Source organism: Microcebus murinus, chromosome 12 (genome assembly GCF_040939455.1).
Source record: "Microcebus murinus isolate Inina chromosome 12, M.murinus_Inina_mat1.0, whole genome shotgun sequence".
NCBI lineage: Eukaryota > Metazoa > Chordata > Mammalia > Primates > Cheirogaleidae > Microcebus > Microcebus murinus.
The window spans coordinates 5,368,016-5,394,332 of record NC_134115.1 but is presented as its reverse complement, the minus strand read 5'-3'; the positions used below and the strand labels follow the sequence as shown (position 1 = coordinate 5,394,332).

General features: G+C 52.3%; 2 protein-coding genes across 4 annotated transcripts; both read left to right on the top strand.

Moving 5' to 3' along the window:
• Nucleotides 1-6,142: 6,142 nt before the first annotated feature.
• Nucleotides 6,143-16,163, top strand: NXNL2 (nucleoredoxin like 2). Of its 2 annotated transcripts, XM_012738531.3 has the most exons (3): nt 6,143-6,776; nt 14,166-14,364; nt 14,540-16,163. In XM_012738531.3, exons 1-2 carry the CDS (start codon nt 6,475-6,477, stop codon nt 14,332-14,334), a joined length of 471 nt encoding a protein of 156 aa, XP_012593985.1. In that variant the 5' UTR covers nt 6,143-6,474; the 3' UTR covers nt 14,335-14,364; nt 14,540-16,163. The 2 variants fall into 2 exon arrangements, with proteins under 2 accessions (XP_012593985.1, XP_075864594.1); XM_076008479.1 differs by lacking the exons at nt 14,166-14,364; nt 14,540-16,163 and adding an exon at nt 12,775-12,808.
• Nucleotides 16,164-19,206: 3,043 nt separating this feature from the next.
• Nucleotides 19,207-24,713, top strand: LOC142874256 (uncharacterized). 2 transcript variants are annotated; one of them, XR_012922056.1, is made up of 2 exons: nt 19,207-19,340; nt 24,556-24,592. XR_012922056.1 is itself a non-coding variant. In XM_076008474.1 (2 exons), the coding sequence occupies exons 1-2, from the start codon at nt 22,947-22,949 to the stop codon at nt 24,711-24,713; spliced, it is 1,005 nt and encodes a 334-aa protein (XP_075864589.1). The 2 variants fall into 2 exon arrangements, 1 of the variants encoding a protein (XP_075864589.1); XM_076008474.1 differs by lacking the exon at nt 19,207-19,340 and adding an exon at nt 22,947-23,793 and having other exon boundaries at nt 24,556-24,713.
• Nucleotides 24,714-26,317: the final 1,604 nt, after the last annotated feature.

Below are 26,317 nucleotides of genomic sequence, written 5' to 3'. Positions count from 1 at the left end.
TACCCAAGTTTAAATAGTCATAGTTCATCTGCCAATTGGTCTTTCAAGAAGAAATGATTTTCTGCAATAGTTTGAGTTGCCAGCTGAACTAGCCACTTTTTTCATGGAACATCCTTTTTACTGTGAATGTGTGGCAGCGAAGTGTACAGTGACTACTAAATACAGTTTTGTGCCACTGGCTCGATTTAGGTCCTCCCAGCGGTTTACTCATTATTTGCTTTTATATCATCAAGGCTAATGTTAACATAGTGAAGAAGACAAATATAATTTTAGTGTTAGTAAGAAAGTAGTTTTGACCCTGCAAACCACCTCTAAGGGTCTTGGGTCATCAACTTGGTTTCTATAGAACACACTTTGAGAACTGTTTGTAGTTGGGATTTATTTATTTATTTTTTTTGGTATGTTGTCTGGGAATAGGTAATTTTTGGCTTGGGTTTGGAGGTTAGGCAGTATCAGAGGTTTAGGAAGATATCTCTAAAACTCTCTTGGCCTTTTACTCACAGTCCTAAGATAGTTGCAGCAGCTCGAGGCATCACATTCTCACTCAGCATGCAAAGTCAGGAAGAAGGTCAATACCAGGCAGGGGATTCTTCTATGCCTGTTGTTTCAGGGAGAGGAATATCATTCAGGAAGAGCCGTCCATCCCACTGGCCAGGTGTGGGGGAGGCTCAGACAGGAAGTGTTTATGTTGTCCCGCCTCCATAGAGGGTGGCAGGCGGGGAGAGCAGGGTTAGCAATGAGGAGCCACAGTACCTGAACACATAAAGTACTTTGGGGCTTCACTGTTTCTCATTTTTAATAAAACCAAAGCCTACATTTCTTATTTCATAGTTTCTTTATTCCAAGGGAGGAGTTACATATATTATTTTGTTTCTGCAATACCTCATAGGACTTTTTTGAGGATTGAATAAATTAACATGAAATAGAGAATGTGTCTAAAACAGCGCCTGGCACCTAGCACTCAATAAACAGCACCGTTGCGGTCTACCAGGCATCCAGGGCCGACCGCAGCCTGGCCACAAGCCACCTTCCCATCATCCTCTCTGTCTAGCCTCCAGCGCCACATCCACTGCAGCCAAACTGGGAAATTCGCTCCTTCCCTCCCTAGTCCGCTCTGGCTCTCCTCCTCAGCCCTGACCAGGCCTTTCCCAATCCAGCCTTGCAGTAACTGTCCTTCCTCCACACTTGCTACGGGTTGAATTGTGTCCCCCAAGAAGATATGTAGAGTCCTGACCCAAAAGCACCTCAGAGTGTGACCGTATTTAGAAATAGGGTCTTCGCAGATGTTAAAATGAGGTCACACTACAGTAGGGCAGGTGTCCTTGTAGAAAGAGCGCTGTGAGAGGTGCCAGGTGACTGCTGAGGATCAGAGTGACACTGCCACAAGCCAAGGGCCGCCAAAGATTGTGGCAACCTCCAGAAGCCAGTAAGAGATGAGGAAGGGCTCCCTGATAGGTCTCGGAGGGAGTGTGGCCCTGCTGACACCCTGATTTCAGACTCCTGGCCTCCAGAACTGTTAGACAATACATGTTGTTTGAAGCCACCTACCTTATCTTTGCCACAGCAGCCCCGGGGAACTAATTTGACCTCCATCCAGGTATGGATTGCACTTCTTCCCGCCAATGCTGGGCGCAGGGCAGTTTCCTGGACATGTAACCTGTGTAGGGGCACAGGGACCTGCACCTGGGGCTCAGTGCTCTGTGGTTGCTGTATTGAAATTCTTAATTATTCTGTCTTGGAATTTGTGTTGTATAAGGGAGGTCTGATTGGACATGGGGCCGGGCGTGGGGCTTAGACCCTGGCCATGTGTCCTGCCACCTGCTGCTGCTTTGCTGCCTCTCCAAGACAGGTTCTTGAATGCTCGATCCCCCTCCCTTTGTTGTCCCAGCCTGGCCTTCCTCTCCCTCAGTGGTCAGCAGGGACCTGGGTGTGCGTGTGGAGGGTTGATGTTAGGGGCCTTTGCCCCGGCATCCAGGGTGGGCGTGGCTGTGGGAGCAGCTGGCGGGCTGTGTGCAGGCCACGTCACTGGGCAGGGCCCTGCGCAAGTGTGGGAGTCGACAGTTACCCTGTGCCCAGGAAAGCATGACCTTCAATAGCAAATAAAAAATACCATGACAGGCCAAGACAGACTGTGGAAGAAAGGGGAAAGCTTTGGTATTTTAGTAGCTTTCTTGGCCTCTTTGTTTTCCCTGTTTGTTGAACAGGGGGCCCTGTATTTTCATTTTGCACTGGGTGTCTCAAATTACGTGGCTGGCCCTGGTTGGGAGCTACAGAGAGATGTTCCAAATTAGAAATGATATACTGAATCCACTGGTTGCAATATGAGATGAATTCCTAGTGGATTGGAACCTGGACAAGTCACCTGAAGAAGAAACACAGCATCTGTGACCAGGCAGAGGCCTTGGCCCGCCGAGGCTGCCATGCTCCTTCTAGGGAGAAGGCAGTGTGGCCCCTGGAATACATAAAATCAGGAAATTTAGAGTGTTGGCTTTGCACGCTGGGTTGTCTAAATTGCTTGCTATGCTGATGGGAGCAAAAACATTTTCATAATTATATTTGTATATTCATAAGTGGTGCTAGAAATAAATGCATCATAATCATCATATGTATATCTAAGGGAAGTCAATTTCATGTCAAGTAGCTACGGGGTCACGTTGTCTTCACGTGCTCCTCTTTTGCCCCGAGAAGCGATTCAGAGTGTGCTGACAAAAAGGAGAAGTGAGAAGAGGTGAACTTGCCCAGCCACTCACCACATCCCCACCCGCAGGGGGTTCTCTAAGGAGAGAGGCTGGGCCAGGGGGCTTGCTGCTGAGCAGGGAGGGCAGAGCCGGGATCACATGGTAGTGGTCCTTCCTGGAGCCACTTTGAAGGCCCCGTGTGCCCAGCCAACCAGTGTTAGCTCTGAAACGTTCTGCCTTCAGTCTACGTCACCGCTATAGGCCGAGCACGGGTCACAGCCTTTGATAACTGTCACGCAGAAACAGAGCTGACGCTAGTCAAGACAGTCCAGACGGACTTTGTTCGGTGCGGCTGCAACGGGGGAAGGAGCTGGGGATACACGTGGGGATTTGCAGCCAAGGAGCAGCGGGCGGGGTGGGGGGTTGAAGAGTGGAAAATCACTGCAGGGCACATCAAGGGTGGGCGCTTCCCACTAAACCCACTTAACAGGATGCTTGCTGAAGGCAGGCCAAGGGGAGCAGACACCAAGGGGGGGGGTGGCTTAGCGGGCTTCTTTGCTAGGATTGGTTTAGGCAGGCCGAGCACGGGCCCAGATGGTGCCTAGTCGAGAAGAGGGTTGGAGGAGCCTGTCCAAAGTCTGGTTGAGGATGGAGTCCTTGTCATAACTACTCTCAGACAGGAGGAAATGCAGAAAAGATTGCCCTTAAGTTAGGGAGAGGAATGTATGACAGAGTAGAAAATATTTTTAAAGTGGTGACAGGGGTGAGGAGAGAGGGGCCCAAGGGGAGCCAGACCTGAGGCCAGACCTGAGGGGACCTTCGCTGGGGTTTCTCAGACCAGCATCCGGAGTAGGGCTGTTGCCTGATTTCTCTGTGACTGTCCAGCACGGGTAAGGCTGCTTTCAGATGGTTGCGCAGGTCACTTTTAGATGCCCTGGAAAGAAATTTGGTATGAGAGTGACTTTGCATGCCGCAGCTAGGGAGCAGGGACACCTAGTCCTGTTTCTGAGACTCCGTCTGTGGGTGTTTCCGCGTGTGCTCCCTCCGAGGGAGCCCGCAGGAGAGCGTGGCCCAGCAGAGGCCGGACAGAGGGCTGGGCTTTGCTCTGCATGCCATGGCACTCTTGGCCTACTCCCACCTTACAGAGAGGTCAGGGGGTGGCTTCATGCGACAGGGAGGCCTTGGGAAAGTCCCTTTGAAGACTTCTGGGGCAGCAATGACCCTTGAGAATGCTCTTTAGAAGGGAAGCTGAGCGAATCAGGCTGAGCGGCCCTCAGCTGCCTGCACGAGTGGGAGTCTCCTCCCTGGCCTGCGCACACAGACCGCAAAGCAGCGGGCGGCCGGCGGGAGAACGCCCTGGGAGGCGGCGGCTGACTCTGTCCGGGCCACACCTCCCCTCCTCTCTCGGTTCCAGCGTAGCCCCTGGGCGGGCTGCTCTCCCCAGGAATGGGCCCTCCCCTCCCACGGGTAGAATTTATACAAATGATTGGGAGTTTCCTCCGTGGGTGGCACAGTCAACTAATTAGGAATGCTATCAATCTTCCCTCACTGTTGTCTTCAAAGATTAAAAAGCCACACAGATCACAATACAGTCTGGATGATATTTAGGGTTTAGCTGCATTTCATTCCTCTTGTTTCTGAGTTTTAACAAAAGTCTGGGGCCTTCACCTGCAAGACTTACGCTGCTCACAGCTCCTTTCAATTTTTTTCTCGGATTTGCCTATCCATTTCCCCAGTGTTCGAAGAGGACAGCGAATCGCGGCTCTGGCCGCCTGCCCGCCACAGCAGCGGGGCCGGCCCTCCCGCAGGGCCCGCTTCGCTCTGGCCGGCCGAGCGCTCGCGCAGCCCCGCGCCCGGTGAGCGTGCGCCCTGGCCCTTTCGCGTCACCGGGAGGCAGGAGGGAGCCGTCGTCGAGAGCAAACGGCTCCTCAGGAAGCTGGGATCTCACCTGCCCCGACTTGCCTGCCCACTCAGTTACAACTGCGCCCTCCCTGTGGCTCTTCTCTCAGCAAGGCACATAGAAAGTATCTTCCTCATTTACTTTATTTTTGCTGTGAGCTCCAGGCAGGGCGCAGGGGGAGAATTTGGGGAGGTGAGCGGTGCCCAAAGTCATGGTGAAATGCACCCTGTCTTAGGGGAGGAAAGACCTTCCCTCTACCCTCCCAGGTCCCATAGCTAGGTCTATGAAATTCAACTGACAACAGGCAGAGTTCCCAGACAAAGGGCATACAAATTTACTAACTTTGAATATTACCTGCGTGAGGGCATCCCGGGGGAAAAAACAGTGAATATTTCCCAAACCAGTGATATTTCAGATACTCAGTATTAATAGAGCAAATGGAGGGAGATATAGGCCACTTAAGGGAGAGTAAATAATTTTTAGGAAAGATTAGTGGGCCTTTAAAGAAACAGATGGGAGATATAAGAGTTTGTGACAAAGTCTGGGTGTGGTGTCTCTTCTCCAGTAGCAAGGAGTCTATTTTCCCTTGTTGATGAAACTCCTCAGAAGGGATTTACAACAATCTGTAACAACTGAGCTCCTTTTGGAGGATCTGTCTTTAGGCAGGTAAAAAGAATTCAGAGAACTCCTCTCCCTGCATTTGCTGTTTCTCAAGTGCTTAGTGCCCCTGCTCAAAATGATCAGTATGCCAAGGCCGCATACTTCCGGGTGGCATATTTTGGTTTCCCTGTCTTTAAGTTTTTGATAATTTGATCTTCATGAACGTTTTTGCATTAATTCAGAATCTTTAAAATGTTGCATTAAAACATTATTTACCTTGATTGCTGGTTATTTTATTTCATTATTATTTTCATCGCACCCTTGCATTCGCCCTCCCACCAGTGCGCAGCTCACCTCGTGCTATCCCGGGCCTGGCAGGGAGTTGCAATCTTTCTGCTCCCCGCTGAATTCCTAGGGCCTACAACAGTGCTTGCCACATTATTAATGCTCTTGTTCTCCAAATAAAACATTCCTTAAGATCCGCCCCAATTTCTTCCAGAACTCCAGGAACCCTCCCAGCCAGGGCCCAGGATGTCAGGGGTAAACGCCCAGAAAGATCAGAGCCCTGGTTCCCCACCACGCCGCCCAGGCCCGCTCCAAGCCCAACGACCCCTCCTCTTCCCCCGTCGCTCCACCCTCCCCATTCTCCTTCTGGGCAGCGGCAGGAGTCCCAAAGCAGGGTTCAAAAGCACTAGGAAGTCGGCGGCGGGACACGGGCAGCGGGGCGGGGAGCGCAGGCCGGGCAGGAGCACCAGGCGAGTAAGGAGGTGCCAGGGCGGGGCTGCGGGTGGGGCCGCGAGGGGCGCAGAGAGGGAGGGCGAGAACGGAGAGGGCGGAGAGCAGGGCGGAGAGCGTGGTTCGCTCGAGCTCCGGAGGTGAGTGGGGCGGGCCCGGGGCGCGCCGCTGCGGGGAGGGCGGTGGACTGAGCTCGGGCCAGAGCGCCCTGGGCGGGGCGCCGCGGGGGCGGGGCGCAGCGGTAGGAGGGCGCGGGAGCGCAGGGCGCCGGGTGGCCCGGCTGGTTAGGTATCGGGGGCAGGTGCCGCGCTGTAGCCACTGCCTCAGCGTCTGGGTCGCGGTGCTGCGAGAGTCCCTCTCCCAGCGCGGACTCCCCTGGCGCGGCCACAGCACGCCCCGGGCCGAGGTCCGAGCGGGGTCCCAGGTGGGGCGCAGCTGGGGAGGTTTGAGCGGCGGTGGAGACAGAGGCTGGGCACCGCAGCGCTCGCCGCCGCCGCCCGCCCGCAGGTGGTCCTCCTCCCGCTGGCGTCCCCGGGCCGCAGGTGGCCGTGCGACCGCGCCATGGCGGACGTGCTGGGCGGGCGGCGCCTGGTGACCCGGGACGGTGCGGCGGTGGAGGCCGAGGCGGCGCTGCAGAACAAGGTGGTGGCGCTGTACTTCGCAGCCGGCCGGTGCGCGCCCAGCCGCGACTTCACGCCGCTGCTGAGCGCCTTCCACGCGGCGCTGGTGGGCGAGGCGCGGCGGCCCGCGCCCTTCGAGGTGGTCTTCGTGTCGGCCGACGGCAGCGCCGAGGAGATGCTGGCCTTCATGCGCGAGCTGCACGGCGCCTGGCTGGCGCTGCCTTTCCACGACCCCTACCGGCAGTGAGTGCGGGCTCTGCGGGGCGGGGTCCCCCAGGCCTTCTCCTGCGCCTCTCCTGCGAGCTCTCTCAGATCCCGTTCCCCGTCCCGCCGGGTTAGTCACACTCAGCCTCTGTTCCAGCTTCCTGTCAGGACGGGGAGGGCTCAGACTGGGCTCGCAAAACCCGAGCATCGGCACCCCACGGGCTGGGGCTGCGGGCTGCAGATGCCGGGTGTCCGCGCCCTGTCCGGAGCCACTGCCCCAGGTGGCCCGGGGCCCACACCGCCGGATCCTCCTGCCCTAGTGGGTGGGGGCACGGGGATGACCACCGCTCAGTGTCTGGGAGCGGCGGGGGCGGGTCGGTGACCGGGAGGCCACCCGCAGGGTGACAGGCACCCGCAGTGCAGGCGGTGGAGGCTGTGCTGGGAGGCAGGGGCCCAGGGCCCAGGTGCTGGCCGCCTTTGGATTTCATTTTTACTGGCAGCGATGGAATTTTATGACTATACGGTATAAAACTCGTTACTATAAATTTCGTTACTGTAAGTGTAGGAAGAACTAGGAGGAGGCAGATGTCAGAGGTGACAAAAATCTCTCTGAAGGGACCTTTGAACCCACCCTTGCTTTAGAAAGAGATGTCCGGTGGAAATCACCAGCTCTGTGTTGGAATTTTAGACTTTGCAAAGAACCAGAGGTTGAGCTTGGTGCTTCACTAAGGACGCGGGAGAGGCAGGGGTAGGCGCAGGGCGAGCATGGCAGGGGACCCGTCGCTCTGGGCATCCGGGTCTCCTGTGGTGTAAGAGTCCTGACTTAGGGTTAAATCGCACCCCACAAAGGCGCGTTGTCCCAGCCCACCCCTGAGGAGGTGCCCCTGTGAGTTTCTGTACGGAGGCCTGCCTCATCCAGTTGTGGCTTTACCTGCCAAATTAGTTGTCATGAGATGACATTCCTTCTGGAAAATGAAAAGTGGAAGCTAACTCTGGAAAGTTCTGTGGAAGAGTAATTAACTGGAAGAGTTCTGGTTATTCTCCCTAACACATGGCTTTGGTGGTTGTGAGGGAGAGGGGAGCCCAGGCAGGAAGCAGCCCAGCCCTCCAGGTGGGTGGCGCTTCCTGGAGGCTCACCACACCAGGCCACACTATGAAAGTCTTATTGGTGCTAAGTCTAAGTGACCCGCGGTTTGCTTTGCAGAGGATTCTCAGAATCACTTCAAGTGCTTAGCACTCAAGTTATGGGTAGCTTTTGAAAGAAGAGTCTTGACAGGGAGATTGTGGCAGTGTTAGTGATTGAGCACAGAACTAGGATTTACCCACTGGGTGATGGCAGGCAAGGCAAGGTGTTTTATTGTGGAGCATAACGATACATCACGTGATTATTGTCAGGATTGACCTGATACCTGAAAGGCTCACGGGTCGCCGGGTTAGGGACCTGCACTGGTCTAGCGCCTCAGTTGGCGGATGTGCCGTTGAGGCACAGAGTCCAGAGCCCCTGGTTCCGGTCGCCTTTGCGCCCTGGCTGACTTCCTTTCTGAGGGAGCTATAGGCCTGGCCCCTCGGCACAGACTCGCTTGGGAAGGCCATGGGGGCTCCTGTCCCCCGCTGATCTGGTCAGCGTCTGTGAGCTCCAGGGGTCCGGAGAGCAGCTCAGCTCGGGCACTGGCGGCTGTCACTCTGGTCCTCTCAGCCTGCTCTTCTCCTCAGAGGGGATTTTCTTTTTGTGGACGTAGCTATTTGTCCCTGCCCCTTTCCAGACTGGACTTCGTGAACTTGTTGTTGTCATGTGTAAGCTGGAACGAGGGAATATTCTGTGGGAATTGTTGCAACCACACCCCAAGTTCTGCTTGTCCCAGCCAGGATTTATGGAATTGGATCATGAGCAAAATGGAAATAGCCACTGCCAGGAAGAAAGAAAACTGTGCAAAGCATCCCAAAGGCATTTGGGAAGTTGCTAATGTGTGCAGAACGTGACACTGTGTGGTTGGCGTGTGGACAGGGGAGCCCAGGACGGTGACGTTGCAGGAGCACCCTGGAGAGTGCGTGGTGAAGTGACCCATGGTGCCTTCCCTCGGGGGCTTCAGCTCGTCATGCCGTCTCCACTGACTTCCTGGAGACCCACCGAGTTGAGGGAGGAGAAGGAAAACAGCTGCTTCCAAAGACATCGCTGTGAGGCACCCGTGGCACAGCTGGGCAGAGCAGGCTGCGCATGCGTCTGCAGGGAGACGGTGCCCAGACCCTCGCCTGTCCTCAGAGCTGTGTAGATACCAGCCTTTCTGGCGTCTCCCTGCCCCAAACGCACAACACAGTGCCGCCTCCAGTCCCCAGAGAGGCAGCTGCTTATGACATCCCTGAAACTGGAGATGTGGGCGTTTGGCTGGGGTTGTCACTTCCTTGCCCAGGTGCCCAAGTGCAGGTGGGCTGAGAGGAGAGGCTGACCCTTCTCTGTCCTTAGCGTGGGGACAGACGCCAGCACTCTCTGGCAGTATTTTCTCAGGATGCGGTTCCATCCCGCCTTGCCTTCTCTCCCTTTGTTACTGGGTTTATGAGTAAAACTCATTGTCCAAGAGTGAAGTAACAAGTTCTGAGATCAGCAGCAGGAATTCCTGTTGCATGCTGCTGTTCACAAGAGACGAGCAATGGCGATTTTGTGGGATTTTATAATGATTGCCTCGTAACAACTCTTGTCCCCACTTGGCTGCTGGAGCCTCAGTGGACCTCAAGGAGGACTGGAGGGGTCGGCCCTCCGCCTGCGTGCCCAGGCTCTGACCACTGCCTCCCCTGCCATGGCTGCTACTGGAACACCTGAACTTCTAGGCCGATGAGTTTGGATTTGATAGAAAAGAAAATTGGCCACAACTTCATTTCTTGGGCAGGGAATGGCTCAGTGGGGAAGAGGCAGTGCTCACGCCGGTGACTCCTGGCTCTGTCTTTCCACCCCTTGCCCCTCTCTAGCCCAGTGCTCTAGCTGCCCCTGCGCCCTTTGGATTCAGTGCATCCCTGAATCCACTGATTCTGTGGCTCCCAGATCCTTCTCTGTTTTTCTTCTCATTGCTATGTCTCCACTCAGGTGCTGGGCTGTTAGAATATTCCCCTAACTGCTCTCCAGGGCCTTGGTGTCCCCACCTAATCCGCTGTTGGTTCAGAGACTAATCTGCGCTGGCCGCGCCTTGCCCCAACCCTTCAGGGCTTTCCTGGGTTTCCTTGTCCGCAGGAGGAGCCAGACATGGCTGTTCAGTGCCTGACACCACAGGGAGCATGTTCGGTGGGTGGTTGGAGCAAGCGAGCGAAAGACAGTGCTTCAGAGCGATTTGCGCGGCAGCAGTCTGCGGCTGCCTGACATGGAAAGAGACTGGAGCCAGGGGTTGCCATAGCAACCCAGAAGCTCAGTTATGCCAGGGACAAGGATGCGGCTGGGTTAGCGAAGGCAGGGACTAACGTCAGTTGCTACCGTGTCTGTGAGGACAAGGAGGAACTGGGCTCTTGAATTTTCCCAAAATGGTTAAAATGCTTCTGACAGTGCTCTTTCCTCCAACGGTATTCTCTTCTCTGTGGACACAGCTCAGTGCCCAGAGGGGATCGAGACTTCAGGGGAGGAGGTGGCTATCTGCCTCTCCTGTGCAGTTCCAAGGTTACATGTGTCCCCAGGCAGAGGCTGCCAAGTGGGGATTGAGGGCTGATACTGGGTGTCTCTTTGAAGATCAGCCTGGCCGCCAGACGCCTCTTTCTAATTCTCAGTGCCCAGCTTGTAGCACACCCCCAGCTGTGTCAGAGCCCCGTTTAATGTTGCAAGGCATTAAAGCAATGGCAGCAGCAACTCAAAGAGATGAAACAAGGAAGGTTATGGGCTGACTTAAATGAAACACCCAGCATCCAGAAGCTGGTCTCCAGGGAGGCTGAGGGTGCACTTTGTGGCTTGCCTTCTGCCACTTGTGCCTCGCTCTTGGGCTGCAGGCGGTGGCTGCCCAGCAAATCCAGCCCCTTCTCCTGGTGGCAGAATGGCTGCTGTGTCTTGGCCTGCATGTCCCCGCACCTCCTCTTTTCTAGCATACAGGGAAGTGCTTAAGGAGCCTCACTGGTTCTGAGTCTGGTAGTCACCCATTTCTGTACTAGTTAGTGTAGCCAAGGGCCATGAGATATGGCGGCTGAGCAGTAGACCCAGCCGGAGTGGAAGATGGGTCCTTCCTACACAATAAGAAAAGCCAGTGTTTATTGAGTACTTACTGTGGGTCCAACCCCATCTTTTGTTAAGTTGTTCATGTACTAATCATTTAATCCTCACAACCGCCCCAGGAGGTGGATTATATTGTTCATGGGTGCTGATGAGGAATCTAGGGACAGGAGATGAACCAGCTTGCTCACGTGGCTGATCCATGTGGGAAAATGGAAGAGACATGGTTTCTCCAGGACGGGCTGGGTGCTGAGCGGCCAACTGCAGGCCTGTGCTGCCCCCACTGTGGGGTCACGTGTGCAGGCTCCCTTCTCCCGGTCAGCACAGGGGCTGCAGGAAGCCCTGCCAGCAGGGCCGGCAAACTTGAGCATCACGCACGGGGTCGCAGGCTGCACCCCCAGTCAGGGTGGAGTGACACATTTCTGATGAGTTCCCAGGTGGCACTGAGGCTGCTGGTCCCGGGCCCCCACGTCGAGGAGCACCGTCACTAAGACAGTGCTAAGCAAAGGCTGGCGCGGCACCCGCATCTCCCAGGGGCTGCCGGGAGAGCAGATGCTGAGCCAGACCTTCGTGGCTCAGGAATCTGTGGCTGAGGTGCTGCTGCTGTCACCCTGCTCACCCTCAGCCCTCCTGGGACTCCTCATAGCCTTGGGGATGAGGTCCCATGTCCTCGGGATGACAGAGCCCTGCCAGGCTTCCCTTTCTCAAACATGGTGTGCTGTCTTGTCCTGTCCCGCTGCCTGAAGTACAAGGGCTGAAATAACGGATTTGCCAAAACTAGCAGATAAAGAGCTTAAGTTATACTGCTGGCCGTTTTGGTGCAGTCTTTATGCAAAGAGCTACTTGGGTTATTTATCTTTTTTTCACATTTTTGTTCTATGCCATTGGGAAAAACTAATTTCGTAGGCATTTCAAGTTTCAGATGTGTGCAGGAGTCTTAAAACAGTAGAGGGGACAAGGCGTCCGCCGTGTCTTTCACGCCCACCACCGCGGTTGCCAGAGCCAGGCTCGGCGGCTGAGATCCCTGCGGTGAGTTTCACGCCCCTTGTCCGTCTTGAGCACTCTGAGCACTCGCCCCTTGTCCGTCTTGAGCACTCTGAGCACTCGTGACTGGGAGGCGCAAACCTCTGACACCGATTTGTTTATGCTCCGCATTTCGGGCTTTGGTTTGTCAGTTCTGCAAATACAGTTTCAGCAGAGCAGTCCCTGCTGAAAGTGTCCTTTTACTTTGTGTGATGGTTTTTATAGACTAGTTTACCTCTTTCTTCCTCCTACTTTCTCTTTCCCTCCCCGTGGGAGTCCTTGGACACCATGGGAGCTGCTCAGGCAGGCAGGCTGTCTCGGGTCCCCAGCTGCCTGCCCTGGCAGCCTTCCTGTGCCAGGGGAGGCCGGGCCATCTGCCAGCGCCCGCAGGCGGGCTCGTCCCTCTGGGTCTCTGTGGGGCCCGGCCTGCTGACCTCCTGATATCCTGGTGCCTTCTTTTGCCCTCGCTCCTTACCCGTAGGGATTTAGTTCGTATTTTAGCTTTGCCTGAGAACCGGGTTGGGTTTCATCCGTACCCCGTGTGGATCTTCACTGGTTCGTCACCTCTTTCTGTAATTTCTGTTCTCAGTCTTATTTTGCTATCCTTCTACTTTCTTTGTGTTTGCTCCACCATTCTTTTTCTAGCTTTGTGAATTAAATCCATAACTCATCTACGTATGAGTTTTGGATAAGTGTATTTGGTTGTATTTACAGCTTGGGATTTGTACTGTATTCTATATTGCTCTATTTTAAATATTTTGTCCTCTGCATTGCTATTTCATATACACCATATAGTCAGTTTTTATTTGTTTATTTTTATTTATTTATTTTTTTGAGACAGAGTCTCGCTTTGTTGCCCAGGCTAGAGTGAGTGCTGTGGTGTCAGCCTAGCTCACAGCAACCTCAAACTCCTGGGCTCAAGCGATCCTCCTGCCTCAGCCTCCCAAGTAGCTGGGACTACAGGTATGCGCCACCATGCTCGGCTGTTTTTTTCTATATATATTAGTTGGCCAAGTAATTTCTTTCTATTTATAGTAGAGAAGCGGTCTCGCTCTTGCTCAGGCTGGTTTTGAACTCCTGACCTCGAGCAATCCGCCCACCTCAGCCTCCCAGAGTGCTAGGGTTACAGGCGTGAGCCACCGCGACCCACCTATAGTCAGTTTTTAAACTCATCATTAAAAATGATTTCTTACTGTTCTCCAGTTCTGTTCCCCTGTGGTCTGATTAGGTGGTCTGTATGTTATCGATCATTTTATTAAGATTTAATCAATTTATTAAGATTGCCTTTGTGATTGAGAACATAATTGGTTTTGTCAAAGCTTCCTGGATGTTTGGGAATGAAGTATCTTCTCTCTCTGGAGTGTAGCGGCCATGCACCTTTCGTGTTTGTGTGAAGGTTTGTCTCGGCCCGGTGCCAGGCGGCAGCAGGAAGACCTGGACACAAGTCTCGAGCGCCTTTCTCCTGCTCCCTCCGGTGCACGGTCCTGAGGGCAGCAGAGCAGCGAAAGCAGATTACCGTCCCTGGGGCCCCTGGCCGGTAAACAGGACAGGGATTTTCACTCCTGGCCCTGTTTTCTGGGAGGCAATCCCTGTGAGGGTTGTGAGGAGAATTGCAAAACTAAGGCAGATGCTTCTTTCCCTAAATGAACAGAAATGATTGTGTGGAGAGGCCACTCACAGAGTTGCAGATGGCGGTACGATGTAGCTAAGAGACGTTTCATCCATAGTAACGCTGATCAGCACCTTGCTGAATTTGTAGGGTAGAAAGTCAAATAAGGCTTTGGATTTATTTAGAACTTAGGGAGCTTCAACTTTTGCCATTATATGTACCTGATGTTTTCCAACCTCTTAAGATGTAGAGAAGGATATAAAAAATTATTGGGTTTATTTGTGGGTTTAGACCTATGCTGTCCAATCTGGTAACCATTAGTCATTTGTGAGCACTTAAATTTTCATTTAGTTAAAGTGAAAGCTTTGGTTCCTTAGGTATGCTTGCCCCGTGTGGCTGGTTGCTGTGGGCTTGGGTGGCTCAGATCCAGAGCAGTTGCTTGGCTGCGGCTGTTCTCTGGGGCAGCACCAGGCTAGAAATGACAGCACCCAGAAGGAAAGGACTCCACCAACCTGGCAGGGGGGCGCGCAAAGGTGGCTCCCGGGTAAGCTGGTGACTGTACCCATGTGGCAGTTGGGGTGGAAGTGCTAACCCTTTGGTCCCCTCTTCTCTCCTGCAGTGAGCTGAGGAAGAGGTACAACATCACAGCCACCCCCAAGCTTGTGATTGTGAAGCAAAATGGGGAGGTCATCACCAGCAAAGGGCGCAAGCAGATCCGGGAGTGGGGGCTGGCCTGCTTCCGGAGCTGGGTGGAGGCAGCGGATGTCTTTCAGAACTTCTCCGGTTGAAGCGGGCGGCATCTCAGAGGGCCGAGACAGGTGCTGCAAGGGGGAGGTGTGGATTTCTCTCCCCTGTTGCCTTTATTTCATTGCAATTTCAGAGCAGAAGCTTGAAGCTGTGGTAGAAAGTCAATGCTGCTCAGGAAATAATGCCCCCTGTTTTGATCCTGCAGCTTGTTTGTATTAATAGTTATTTCTTTTATTCTTTGCGTAGCTTTATCCACCTGTGCTTAAGAAGAACCCTGATGTATTCACGCTGAGCTGCCCGAAGTCTATGCAAAACATTTAATTGTACAGATCTCTTCAGGTAAAATGATGTATTTATTGATATATTTTCTGGTGATCTATTTGTTTTAATGATATACTTTTATAACTATATTAATAAAGTTCGCAGACTGTATGCTTTGTAATAATAAATAAACAAGCCTGTTTCCACCTCGAGCAGCCCTACTTGCCTTTTTGCTCATTCTAAACTAAGTGCCAATAGGAGGAAAAAGAGTTAGGCAGCAAATATAATATGTAAACTGCTTTATTTATCAAAGGTTGTAGCTTGTCGATTCTCCGATTCACCTTTTCCTTTCCAGTGCTGCTTGTCCCGCGCCGCTTCTCTGCAGGTTCGCGGCGCCGATCCAGTGGGAGAGTGAGCCACTCGAGTGGCTGTCTGCGTTCTCCACCTCCTGCTGTGGGGAGCAGAGGGCCGGGAGGTCACCCCTAGTCTGCCATTTTTCTGGAATCTCATCACACATTCTTGAAGGGCACGTGGACATACCTTGCCTGCAGAATGTCCACAAACTGTGTGTGTGTGTGTGTGTGTGTGTGTGTGTGTGTGTGTGTGTGTGTGAACCATGACTACAGACTTTTCTTAAAAGGTAGAGAAATACCCTCCTGGTAAATATTCTTGTAAGTGCCACACCGAGTCCAAGAACCATGTTGATGATCAAGGACTGGAGCATCTTGCGTTGGGACGCTTAGAGGGAGGGAAGCGTCCAGGATAGGATGCCCATAGCTGGACCAGCCCTGCAGGGAGTGAGCCTCCCCGCACCCATGGTGAGAGAGTGATATGCCCTTTAAAATACTGCTACTTGAAGACATGTTCTTTAATATCACATCTGTAACAATTAATCGTTCTTGCTGTAAGGCATGGTGCATCCAGCCTTCTCTCAGAGAACTACACATGCATGGCTGTTTTTGCAGGTGCTTTGTGCCACTTGTATTACAAAAGCAGTACATGATTGTTGTGGAAAAAGTCCTGTCAGCCATGTCAGCCAGAGCCACCATGGATGTCTTAGTACATCTATGTGTCCCACTAAAGCCACACACCTTTTTTTCTGTCAGTACGTATTGCTTTCCACCTTTACAACCCTCCTGGCCTCAGTGTGGTTCTGGATGAGTGGAGGCCATCTGGAAAGGTGGCACAGGGACCCTGGGGTAGGGATTGTGACAACTGCAGCACTGTGACCCACCCCAGGCCCATGTCCCATGGAGATGTCCCCAGTGAGCCCTTTGGGCACTGGCATCTGAGAAACACAGCTCTGCAGGTGTCTTGTCTGCTACATGTGTTGAAATCAACGCACTGGGTTCGTAACTGTGGCGTCCTGTATCCAAGCACAGGCTGCTCCATGAGCTGGGGGTCCTGATGCAGGGCTGGGCTGCTTCCTTCCTAGCCTGGCCATCCTGCGTCCTTGCAGTTCACCTGCTCCCTCTCTCTCAAGAGAGGCCCTAGGCCAGGCACGGTGGCTCACGCCTGTAATCCTAGCACTCTGGGAGGTCGAGACGGGTGGATTGCTCAAGGTCAGGAGTTTGAAACCAGCCTGAGCAAGAGCGAGACCCCACCTCTACTATAAATAGAAAGAAATTAATTGGATAACTAAAAGTATATAGAAAAAATTAGCCGGGCATGGTGGCGCATGCCTGTAGTCCCAGCTACTGGGGAGGCTGAGGCAGGAGGATCGCTTGAGCCCAGGAGTTTGAGGTTGCTGTGAGCTAGGCTGATGCCACAGCACTCACTCTAGCCTGGGCAACAGAGTGAGACTCTGTCTCAAACAAACAAACAAAAACAAAAAACAGGCCCAGCCACTGCTGGGATCTCATGCAAACCCCGGAAAGACTGGAGAAGTGCTGGTCGCTCCAGTGTGCTTGTGGGGGGCAGCCACAGAGGGAAAACGCATGCACGCACCCTCCCACCACCCGAGCACACAGACATCCCAGAGCAAGGAGGAAGACGATGACAGGCTTGCGGACCAGGAGGACTAACACTCTGTTGGGCTAGACCGACTCAGGCTGACTTTATACACTTGGAAGTCCGCTGGGTTTTCCTTAAATCCCTTCCAATGCGGCATCTTATGCCAATTTTGGCTGAAAAGATTCTCAGTTTTAACTGCCTCTACTTTGTAAGCTGTCCAGAGCCTTTGAGCCATTTAGTAAACTAGGATTACTCTTCTCTCCTGCATGTTTGGTTCAGAATTTTCTTATCTGATTGTTTGCTTTGTTTTTTTCTTTACAGTGGACCTGCTATGCCCTGAATGTTTCTGTCCCCCATAATTTGTATGTTGAAGCCTAGTCCCCAAGGTGATGATATTAGGAGGTGGATATTAGGAGCCTTTGGGAGGAGAGTAGAGCCCTGATGAGTGGGATTCGTGCCCATATAAAAAAGACCCTTCACCCCTTCCACCATGTGAAGACACAACAAGAAGGTGCCATCTATGGACCAAAAGCAGGCCCTTGCCAGATAGCGAATCAGCTGGCACCTTGATCTTGGACTTCTCAGCCTACAGAACTGAGAAATCAATTTCTATTATTATAAACATCCTATAGCATTTTGTTATAGCAGCCTGAACTGCTAAGTACCTATAAGTAGTCTAACCCAAACTTTCCACTAGTTATCCAAGTCTCCTCTTGAGATATTGAGACACATCAAGTGGTCTATCCATTCCATCTTCTCGAGGAAATCTATTCTGGAGTCTTCCTACCTCTCTGTACTTGGCTGTCAACCTGGCCTTTGGAATTATCTCAATGCTATTCCACGACTTTCTCTCCTGCATTGAGTTCCTCATTCTTGTTATTCTCTTTCTTGGTTTACTCCCTTGTTTTGTTGGAATACATCCTCTAATAGCTTCCTGAGAAGGAGTTATATGGGAGGCAAACTTTTTGAGGCCTCACATATCTGAAATGCCTTTATTGTACGTGTACTTAGTGCGTGCTTAGCTGGTGTAGAATCTAGCTTGAAAGCAATTTTCCTTCAGTGATTCGAAGGCACTTTCCCTGGTTTTCTTGTTCCTTGTTATGGTTGTTATGATTGAGAGGTAAGACTGCATTGAGACCCGTAGCCCAGTGAGTGTGGCCTATTCCTCTCTCTCCAAACTCGCCACATTTTCTTCTTGCCTGTGGTTCTACACTTGCATGATACCTTAGGGAGCCTCTGTTTTCACCCTAGTGCCTGGCTCTTGTGATTGTTCAATCTGCAAACACACAACTTTACTTCTGGGCAATGCTCCAGAATTATTTTGTTAATTTTCCCTCTTCTGTTTCTTGTTTGTGTCTTTCTGCAGTTGCTAGTATTTGGATGTTTGACTTCCTAGACTGGCCTTACAGCTTCCTTACACTTTTCTATCTGCTACCTCTCTTCACTTTTGTTCTACTTTTTGGGAGATTTCTTCAAATTTATCTACCAGCCCTTTTATCTGCTATCACAATTTTAATATAAAGATTTCTTTGTTTTGTCAATGGAAAAAGCCAAACTCTGTAAAATAATTTTAAAGAGATTTATTCTGAGCCAAATTTGAGGACTATGACCCGGAGCCACTGCAAAGAGGCCTTGGGTAAGTGGACTTGCTGTGGCTGAGTTACAGTTTGGTTTTTATACATTTCAGGGAGACAGGGGTTACAGATAAAGCCATAAATCAATACGTGGGAGGCGTACATTGGTTTGGCCCAAAGAGATGGGACATCTCAAGGGGGGGGGGCTTACAGGTTATAGTGTAAGGGCCTGATTGCACCCCAAAGCTGCTGGCTCACTTGTGCGAGCCCGGATAACAGAAAATGGGCCCAGGGGAGGAGTAATCGGCTCCTGGAAACTGCTAGCTTGGGGCCCAAAGGTAGAGCTATCGGCTAAACGCATATTTCTGCTTCTGAGAATCGCTTGCTTGCAGCTGGACGCATAGGTATGGGGCCAGATAAGGGAGAAAGCCCCCTTTGCCGCCGGCGGGCTACCAGTCCACCAATCATTTTAAAGACTAACACGCACAATCAGCTTGTACAGCGCGGGTGTTCAAGAGGGTGGGGGGATAAAAGGGGAGCCCCAGCTTTGGTCAGGGTCCTTGCCTGTAAGAGCGGCCACTGCGCTGGCACTCTAGGGCCTGGACCCTGGCTAGCCAGAAAATAAAGCTCCTCTTGAGTGATTGCATCCTTGGTGTCTTTGTTCGTCTGCCTGGCGGGGTGCAGGAAGCCGGTCCCTAACATTTGGGGGCTCGTCCGGGATAAGGCTCCCCTGCAATCCACTGAGTAGAGCACAAAGCTGAGGGAGGAGTGAGCGAGACCCCACACCCGGACTAGCCGAGTGTGTAGTAGGACGAGGAACGATTCCCGGGATTGCTAAGCCGGCACAGGACCTAGGCGGACGCGCTGGAGGGTCGCCGGTCGGAGCCAGACGGAGACGTCCTCTGGCTCCGGGAGGACTCCGGTACTGGTCTCGCCGCCAGAGGCGGGGGCCAGGAGGAATTCGGAGAAAGGAAGTCCGGACCAGGTTAGGGCATTGTCTCTTGTAGTCTGTCTAGCTTCTGTTGTCCGTTTTGTCTGTCATCACGTTTTGTCTGTCATCATTGTTTGTTACCACCGGGGAGAGTGAGAGTGTGCATGGGTCTCGAGAGCAAGATTTTCAATTTAGGAAACCTGCGAAGAGGAGCAGAGGAGGACCTTAGAGCCACGATCCGGGGCAGACCAGCATTGGCCAAAGGTCCCCGTTGTGTCATCTGCTGTCGGATCCTCACCCCAGAGGCCTCTGCCCTAGGCCAGTGCCGGTACCGCCACCTGCCCATAGTAGATTCAGAGGAATCCTGCCCCAGCCTAAGCCCTGAGGGGGGCCCGCGCCCTAGGACTCCGCAACAACCATGGGGCAAGCCATGACAACGCCTCTCTCTCTCCTAACAGGCCACTTTAAGGACGTGAGGGAAAGGGCCCGTAGTCTGTCCCTGGAAATCAGGAGGGGCAAACTAGTCACCCTTTGTAAAGTTGAATGGCCCGAGTTTGATGTCGGGTGGCCTAGAGAGGGATCCTTTGACAGAGTCATGGTAAAAAAAGTAAAAGAGAAAGTCTTTGGGCACCCTGGGCACCCAGACCAGATTCCATACATTATAGTCTGGCAGGATTTAGTGCGAGATCCCCCACCTTGGATGCAAGCATTCGTGCCGCCCTTTAGGGGGTCCTCTGAGGTCCTCACTGTGCGAGGTAGTACTAAGAAAGAACAGCAGGACTCCCCATCCACCCAGGGGTGCTCCGAGGTCCTCACTGTGCGAGGTAGTACTAAGAAAGAACAGCAGGACTCCCCATCCACCCAGGTGCTCCCGGAGTCCAACCTTTACCCAGATTTGATTGGGCTGACCGAGCCTGATGCCCCTCCTCCTTATAACCCCAGGACAGCGCCCACGATCTCCCAGGCAACAGCGCCCCAACTAAGTGCTGTGGGAGGGGAAAAAGGGCCAGCCTATGGCACCAGACAGCGCACAGGTCGAACCCCCGACCCGGAGCCTGTGAAAACATTCCCCTTGCGAGCAGTCGGACCCCGGGGGGGAGATGGGACACAGAATTACCAATATTGGCCTTTCTCCACCAGTGATCTTTATAACTGGAAAGCCCAAAACTCTAATTTCTCTGATAACCCTAAAGATTTAATTAACCTATTAGACTCTGTTCTCTTCACGCATCAGCCCACCTGGGATGATTGCCAACAGCTACTTAAGGTGCTCTTCACCACGGAAGAGAGAGAAAGGATACAGGGGTAAGCAAGGAAATTGGTCCCAGGAGAAGATGGTAGACCTACAACAAACCCACGGACAATTGACCAAGTGTTCCCCCTTGAACGACCTCCGTGGGACTACAATGAGGCTGAAGGTAGGGAGCGTCTCCGGGTCTACCGCCAGACTCTGATGGCCGGTCTCCGCATGGCGGCGCGAAAGCCGACTAATTTGGCCAAGGTAGGAGATGTGCGTCAGGGCCCAGAAGAAAGCCCGGCAGCATATTTAGAAAGAATCATGGAAGCCTTCCGGCAGTACACCCCCATAGACCCCACCTCAGAGGAAAGTAAGGCCGCTGTCATGATGGCCTTTGTGAATCAGGCTGCTTCAGACATAAGGCGAAAAGTGCAAAAGATAGACAGACTAGGAGAGAAAACCTTACAGGACCTATTAGAGGTAGCAGAAAAAGTTTACAATAATAGAGAGACATCAGAAGAAAAGACAGAGAGGATAAGACAAGAAGACAGAAAATTTCAGGCTAGAGAGATGCGGAAAGCAAATAAAGAAATGGCTAAAATTTTGCTAGCCGAGAGAGAGAGAAGGTGGGAGGAAAGATCAGAGAACAGAGCAGGGCCCAGATTCCAGAGAGAGAGGCTTGACAGGAACCAGTGTGCCTGTTGTAGAGAACATGGGCACTGGGCAAAAGAGTGCCCCAAGAAGAAAGGGGGGCAGGGATTGGGGGGATCTAAAGGGGTCATGGTGGTGGGTCAAGCAGAGGATGACTAGGGGCGACGGGGTTCGGCTCCTCTCCCCGAACCCAGGGTAACTCTATAGGTGGAGGGGAATCCAGTAGACTTCCTCATAGATACCGGGGCTGAACATTCTGTACTAACTCAAAATAAAGGGAAATTATCTAAAAGGACCAGCTGGGTGCGGGGAGCGACTGGAACTAAGTTATATCAGTGGACCACACAGAGAAGATTAGACTTGGGAACAGGACAAGTGAGTCACGCTTTCATGGTCATTCCTGAGTGCCCCACACCACTACTAGGCAGAGACATACTCACCAAGCTCAAGGCCCAAATTCACTTTGAAGAGGGGGGGATAATGGTAACTGACAATGAAGGCAGACCCCTCAGCGGCCCCCGGGTCACCCAGGTTCTAACATTGACACAGGCGGATGAATATAGACTGTACCAGCCCACAAAGAGCAGGGGAGACAGTATAGATCAATGGCTCCGAGAATTTCCCATGGCTTGGGCTGAGACAGGGGGTACGGGGTGGGCCAAGCACAGGCTGCCCCTCTACATCGAACTAAAGCCGGGTGCTGAGCCGGCTCGTGTCAGACAGTACCCCATGTCCCGGGAGGCAAAGGCGGGGATAACACCCCACATTCGGAGACTCCTAGACAGTGGGATTCTCAGAAAATGCCAGTCAGCTTGGAATACACCCCTGTTGCCGGTAAAGAAACCTGGAGGAAAAGATTATAGATCAGTACAAGATCTTAGAGAAGTCAATGCAAGGACTCTGGACATCCACCCTACCGTTCCAAACCCCTACACTCTGCTAAGCTCGCTCTCTCCCACGTTATCCTGGTATACAGTTCTAGATCTAAAAGATGCTTTCTTCAGTTTGGCTGTGGCGACACGCTGTCAAGAGATTTTCACCTTTGAGTGGCAGGACGAAGAGAGAGGGGTCTATGGGCAACTGACATGGACCAGGCTGCCTCAGGGGTTCAAAAATTCACCCACCCTCTTCAACGAGGCCCTCCAGGATGACCTGAGTGAGTACCGCGCCAACCACCCCGAGGTAACCTTGCTGCAGTATGTGGATGACCTGCTGCTGGCTGCCCCTGACCCCCAGACTTGCCTAAAAGGTACCAGAGACTTACTTAAAACACTCGGCGAGCTGGGGTATAGAGCCAGTGCAAAGAAGGCCCAAATTTGCAGAGATAAAGTCACTTATCTCGGGTATAAGATAAGAGGGGGCCAAAGGTGGCTGACTAAAGCTATGAAGCAGACTGTGTTACAAATACCCACTCCGACCTCGAGCCGAGAGTTAAGAGAATTCTTGGGGTCGGTGGGTTACTGCCGCCTTTGGATCCCGGGGTTCGCGGAAAAGGCCCGCCCTTTATATGAAAAATGCAAAACAGGGCAAACATGGGAATAGACTGAGACAATGGCAAATGCCTTCCAAGTCCTAAAAACGGCCATGCTAAAAGCACCTGCCCTAGCGCTCCCTGACCCCACCAAAGAATTCCACCTCTATATAGATGAAAAAAAGGGCATTGCAAAGGGGGTGCTCGCACAAACCCTAGGGCCCTAGAAGAGACCAGTGGCCTATCTGTCAAAGAAGTTAGATCCGGTGGCAGCCAGATGGCCGGCGTGCTTACGAGTGATCGCGGCCACAGCCCTATTAGTAAAAGATGCTGATAAACTTACCCTGGGACAGAGACTGATAGTCACTACTCCGCATGCCATAGAAGGGGTTTTAAAGCAGCCTCCGGGGCGATGGATCACAAATGCAAGGCTCACTCACTACCAAAGACTGTTGCTGGATGCACCTCGCATCGAGTTCCAGGCCCCCGCCACCCTGAATCCGGCAACGCTCCTGCCTGTTCCAGAATCAGCAGCACCTGAGCACGACTGTCTCGAAATCCTGGCTGAAACCCAGATGGCCCGGAGAGACTTGAAGGACCGCCCCCTTCCGAACAGCGACCTCATCTGGTTCACGGACGGGAGCAGTTTCGTCCGAGAGGGACACAGGTATGCAGGGGCGGCCATAGTCGATAGCCAGGGCAAGCTTATCTGGGCGGCCTGCCTTCCACAGGAAACGTCTGCTCAGAAGGCAGAGCTGATAGCGCTGACAGAAGCACTCCGCCGGGCTCAGGGAAAGAGGCTGACTGTATACACCGACAGTCGCTATGCATTTGGGACGGTGCATATAAACGGGACCCTCTACAGAGAAAGGGGGTTCATCACGGCAGAGGGAAAAGAGATCAAGCACAAGCCAGAGATTCTCCACCTGCTAGAAGCCATCCTACTGCCAAAGGCAGTGGCGGTAGTCCACACCCCGGGACACCAAAGTGGGAACTCCCTAGAAGCAAAAGGAAACAGGCAGGCAGACACAGAAGCCAAAAAGGCTGCGTACGAGGGCATGCCACTAAGCGTCCTACACACGGGCCCCGGCCTGCCGCCTCCGGGAATGGTACAGATACCCCCAGTGCCCACCTATACAGAGACAGACAAAGCCTGGGCCGAAGAACAGAAAAATACACACCAAGGCGAGGACGGATGGATATGGGACAAAGAGCATCGCATGATAATGCCAGAAGCTTTGGGACGGTATGTGTTACAGCATCTACACCAGACCACCCATTTAGGAAAAAACAAAATGCTCCAGCTGCTGGATACTGCTCAGTTGAGGTTCAAGTCACAGAGACAGGTGGCCGCCGATATCGTCCATGACTGCCAAGCTTGTCAGGTTATGCAACTGGGAAAAACCAAGGGGACTCACACAGGTACGAGGGAAAGGGGGAGGCAGCCAGGACTGTTCTGGGAAGTAGATTTCACAGAGGTAAAACCTGGGAAATACGGATACCGGTATTTACTAGTCATGATAGATACATTTTCTGGGTGGGTCGAGGCTTTCCCTACTAAAAATGAAGCTGCCCTAACTGTAGCCAAAAAGTTATTAGAAGAAATTATCCCTAGATACGGGGTGCCAAAAAGAATGGGCTCCGATAATGGACCTGCATTTATAAGTCAGATAAATCAAAAATTAGCCCAAACCCTAGAGATCAATTAAAAGTTACATTGTGCATATAACCCCCAGAGCTCAGGACAGGTAAAAAGAATGAACAGAACACTAAAGGAGACTTTGACTAAATTGGCACTAGAAACTGGCGGAGACTGGGTGACCCTCCTTCACTTCGCCCTGTTCCGAGTCCGGAACACCCCCTACCATCTGGGACTAACTCCATTTAAAATTATGTATGGTACTCCCCCACCAGTGGTGCCTAGGCCAAAATGCAGTGGGGCACTTCCAAAACACCCTAAAGAAATACTACAAGCTGTACAGGCCTTACAGCATGTCCACAGTCGGATATGGCCAGCACTTCAGGCCGTATACGATGCGGCAGGACCAGATGCTGACCTCCCTTATCACCTGCACCAACCGGGTGACTGGGTGTGGGTAAAGAGACATAATAGTAAAACCCTGGAGCCCAGGTGGAAGGGACCTCATCAAATTATTCTCGTTACCCCCACTGCTCTCAAGGTAGACGGCATATCAACTTGGATACACCACTCCCACGTAAGGCCAGCCAACAAGAACGACCTAGAACGGTGCCGGAGCCAGTGGAGAGCGACGGTGGACCCAGAGAACCCACTGAAGGTCAGGCTGACTCGAGTAGCAGCAGCGCCACAAGAAGCCAGCTGAGTCCTATTCCTCTTGGACTACTGCTTATACTGTCTAGACTCAGACTTGGGGCTGTGGCACCTGGAGATTAGACCTCACTACAAAAATGTATGCAGGGTTTGTTTTATATCTCCTTGAGAGCATTTTGTTAATGGGTGGGGGTGTTGTAAGTGTGATGAACAATTTCAATCCCCACAAACCCCATAGTCTGACATGGGAAATTGTCAATCAAGAAACCCATGAGGTCTGGAACGTGACCTCTGGGGTGGCCCCCTTAAACAGTTGGTGGCCGGACTTATATTTTAACTTAGAAAAAGTCAACCCCCTAGAAAAGCCAGCACAGACAATAGCGATATCCTCAGGAGGCCCTGGTGCTGCCCCAATCCCCAGTACTTGGGTAACTGGACCATGGAGGGAAGACATAGAACGAACCTCTATGAGCCGGAATGGGTTCTATGCCTGTCCGGAATTCCGGCCCCCTCAGAAAAACCGTCAGTGTGGGGGTATTAGAAGTTATTATTGTGCCAAATGGTGGTGTGTGACCACCAATGATAGAGAATGGAAATGGCAGGCACAACCTCTTCTCATTAGCATGTCCTATGTCCAACCTTGTACTAAAAACAGGTATGCCAGAGACTGCAACCTAATAAGGGTAAAATTTACAGAAAAGAGAAAAAAAGATAGGCGGTAGATAACAGGACTCTCATGGGGGATATGTCTCTACCAAAGACCGCACGTTTGCTCACTAATATATATCAAACTTAAAATTACCCCGCTCCCAACAGCAGTAGGACCCAACCAGGTACTACATCCATGGCCAGCTACTGCCAGGCCCGGCCCGGCAGCACCCCAGACCACCTCCAGCAAAGGGACTCTCCACAAACTAATGGCTAGCACAAGTAGTCCCCGAGGCCCATCGCCCGATAGAGAGCTCACAGATCCCTTATAGAAAATGCTGACAGCAGCATATAATGCACTAAACCGTACAAGTCCCAATGCCACACAGGCCTGTTGGTTGTGCTATGACATAAGGCCCCCTTTTTATGAGGCAGTGGGGCTGGCCACTTATTTTAACCTGTCTTCAGAAGACTCCCCTAAAACGTGCCAGTGGGATCGTAAGGGCCCCGGACTCACCCTCCAGTCAGTTCTTGGTAAAGGTATCTGTTTAGGAGCAGTGCCTCCCAGCCATGCACCACTCTGTGCCAAAGGTAACAGGACGCTAAGCCTATCTAAGAAAACAAAGTGGGTTATCCCCGGGCCAGGTGGGTGGTGGGTTTGTTCCAAGACCGGTCTGACTCCTTGCCTTAGTATGTCTATTTTCAATGAGTCTGAAGATTACTGTATAATGGTATTAGTGTTCCCAAGAATAATATACCACACTAAAGAGACAATGTATGAGGGTATGATAGGGCAAAGAGCTGCTAACCTAATTTTTTTAAAAAAAAGAGAGCCCATCACAGCCATAACCTTGGCTACTCTTTTTGGCTTAGGAGCAATCGGAGCAGGAACTGGTATCTCTTCCCTGGCAATGCAGCAAAAGGGGTTTCATAGCCTAAGAGCAGCCATAAATGAGGATATAGCGAGAATAGAAGAGTCCATCTCACACCTAGAAAAGTCACTAACCT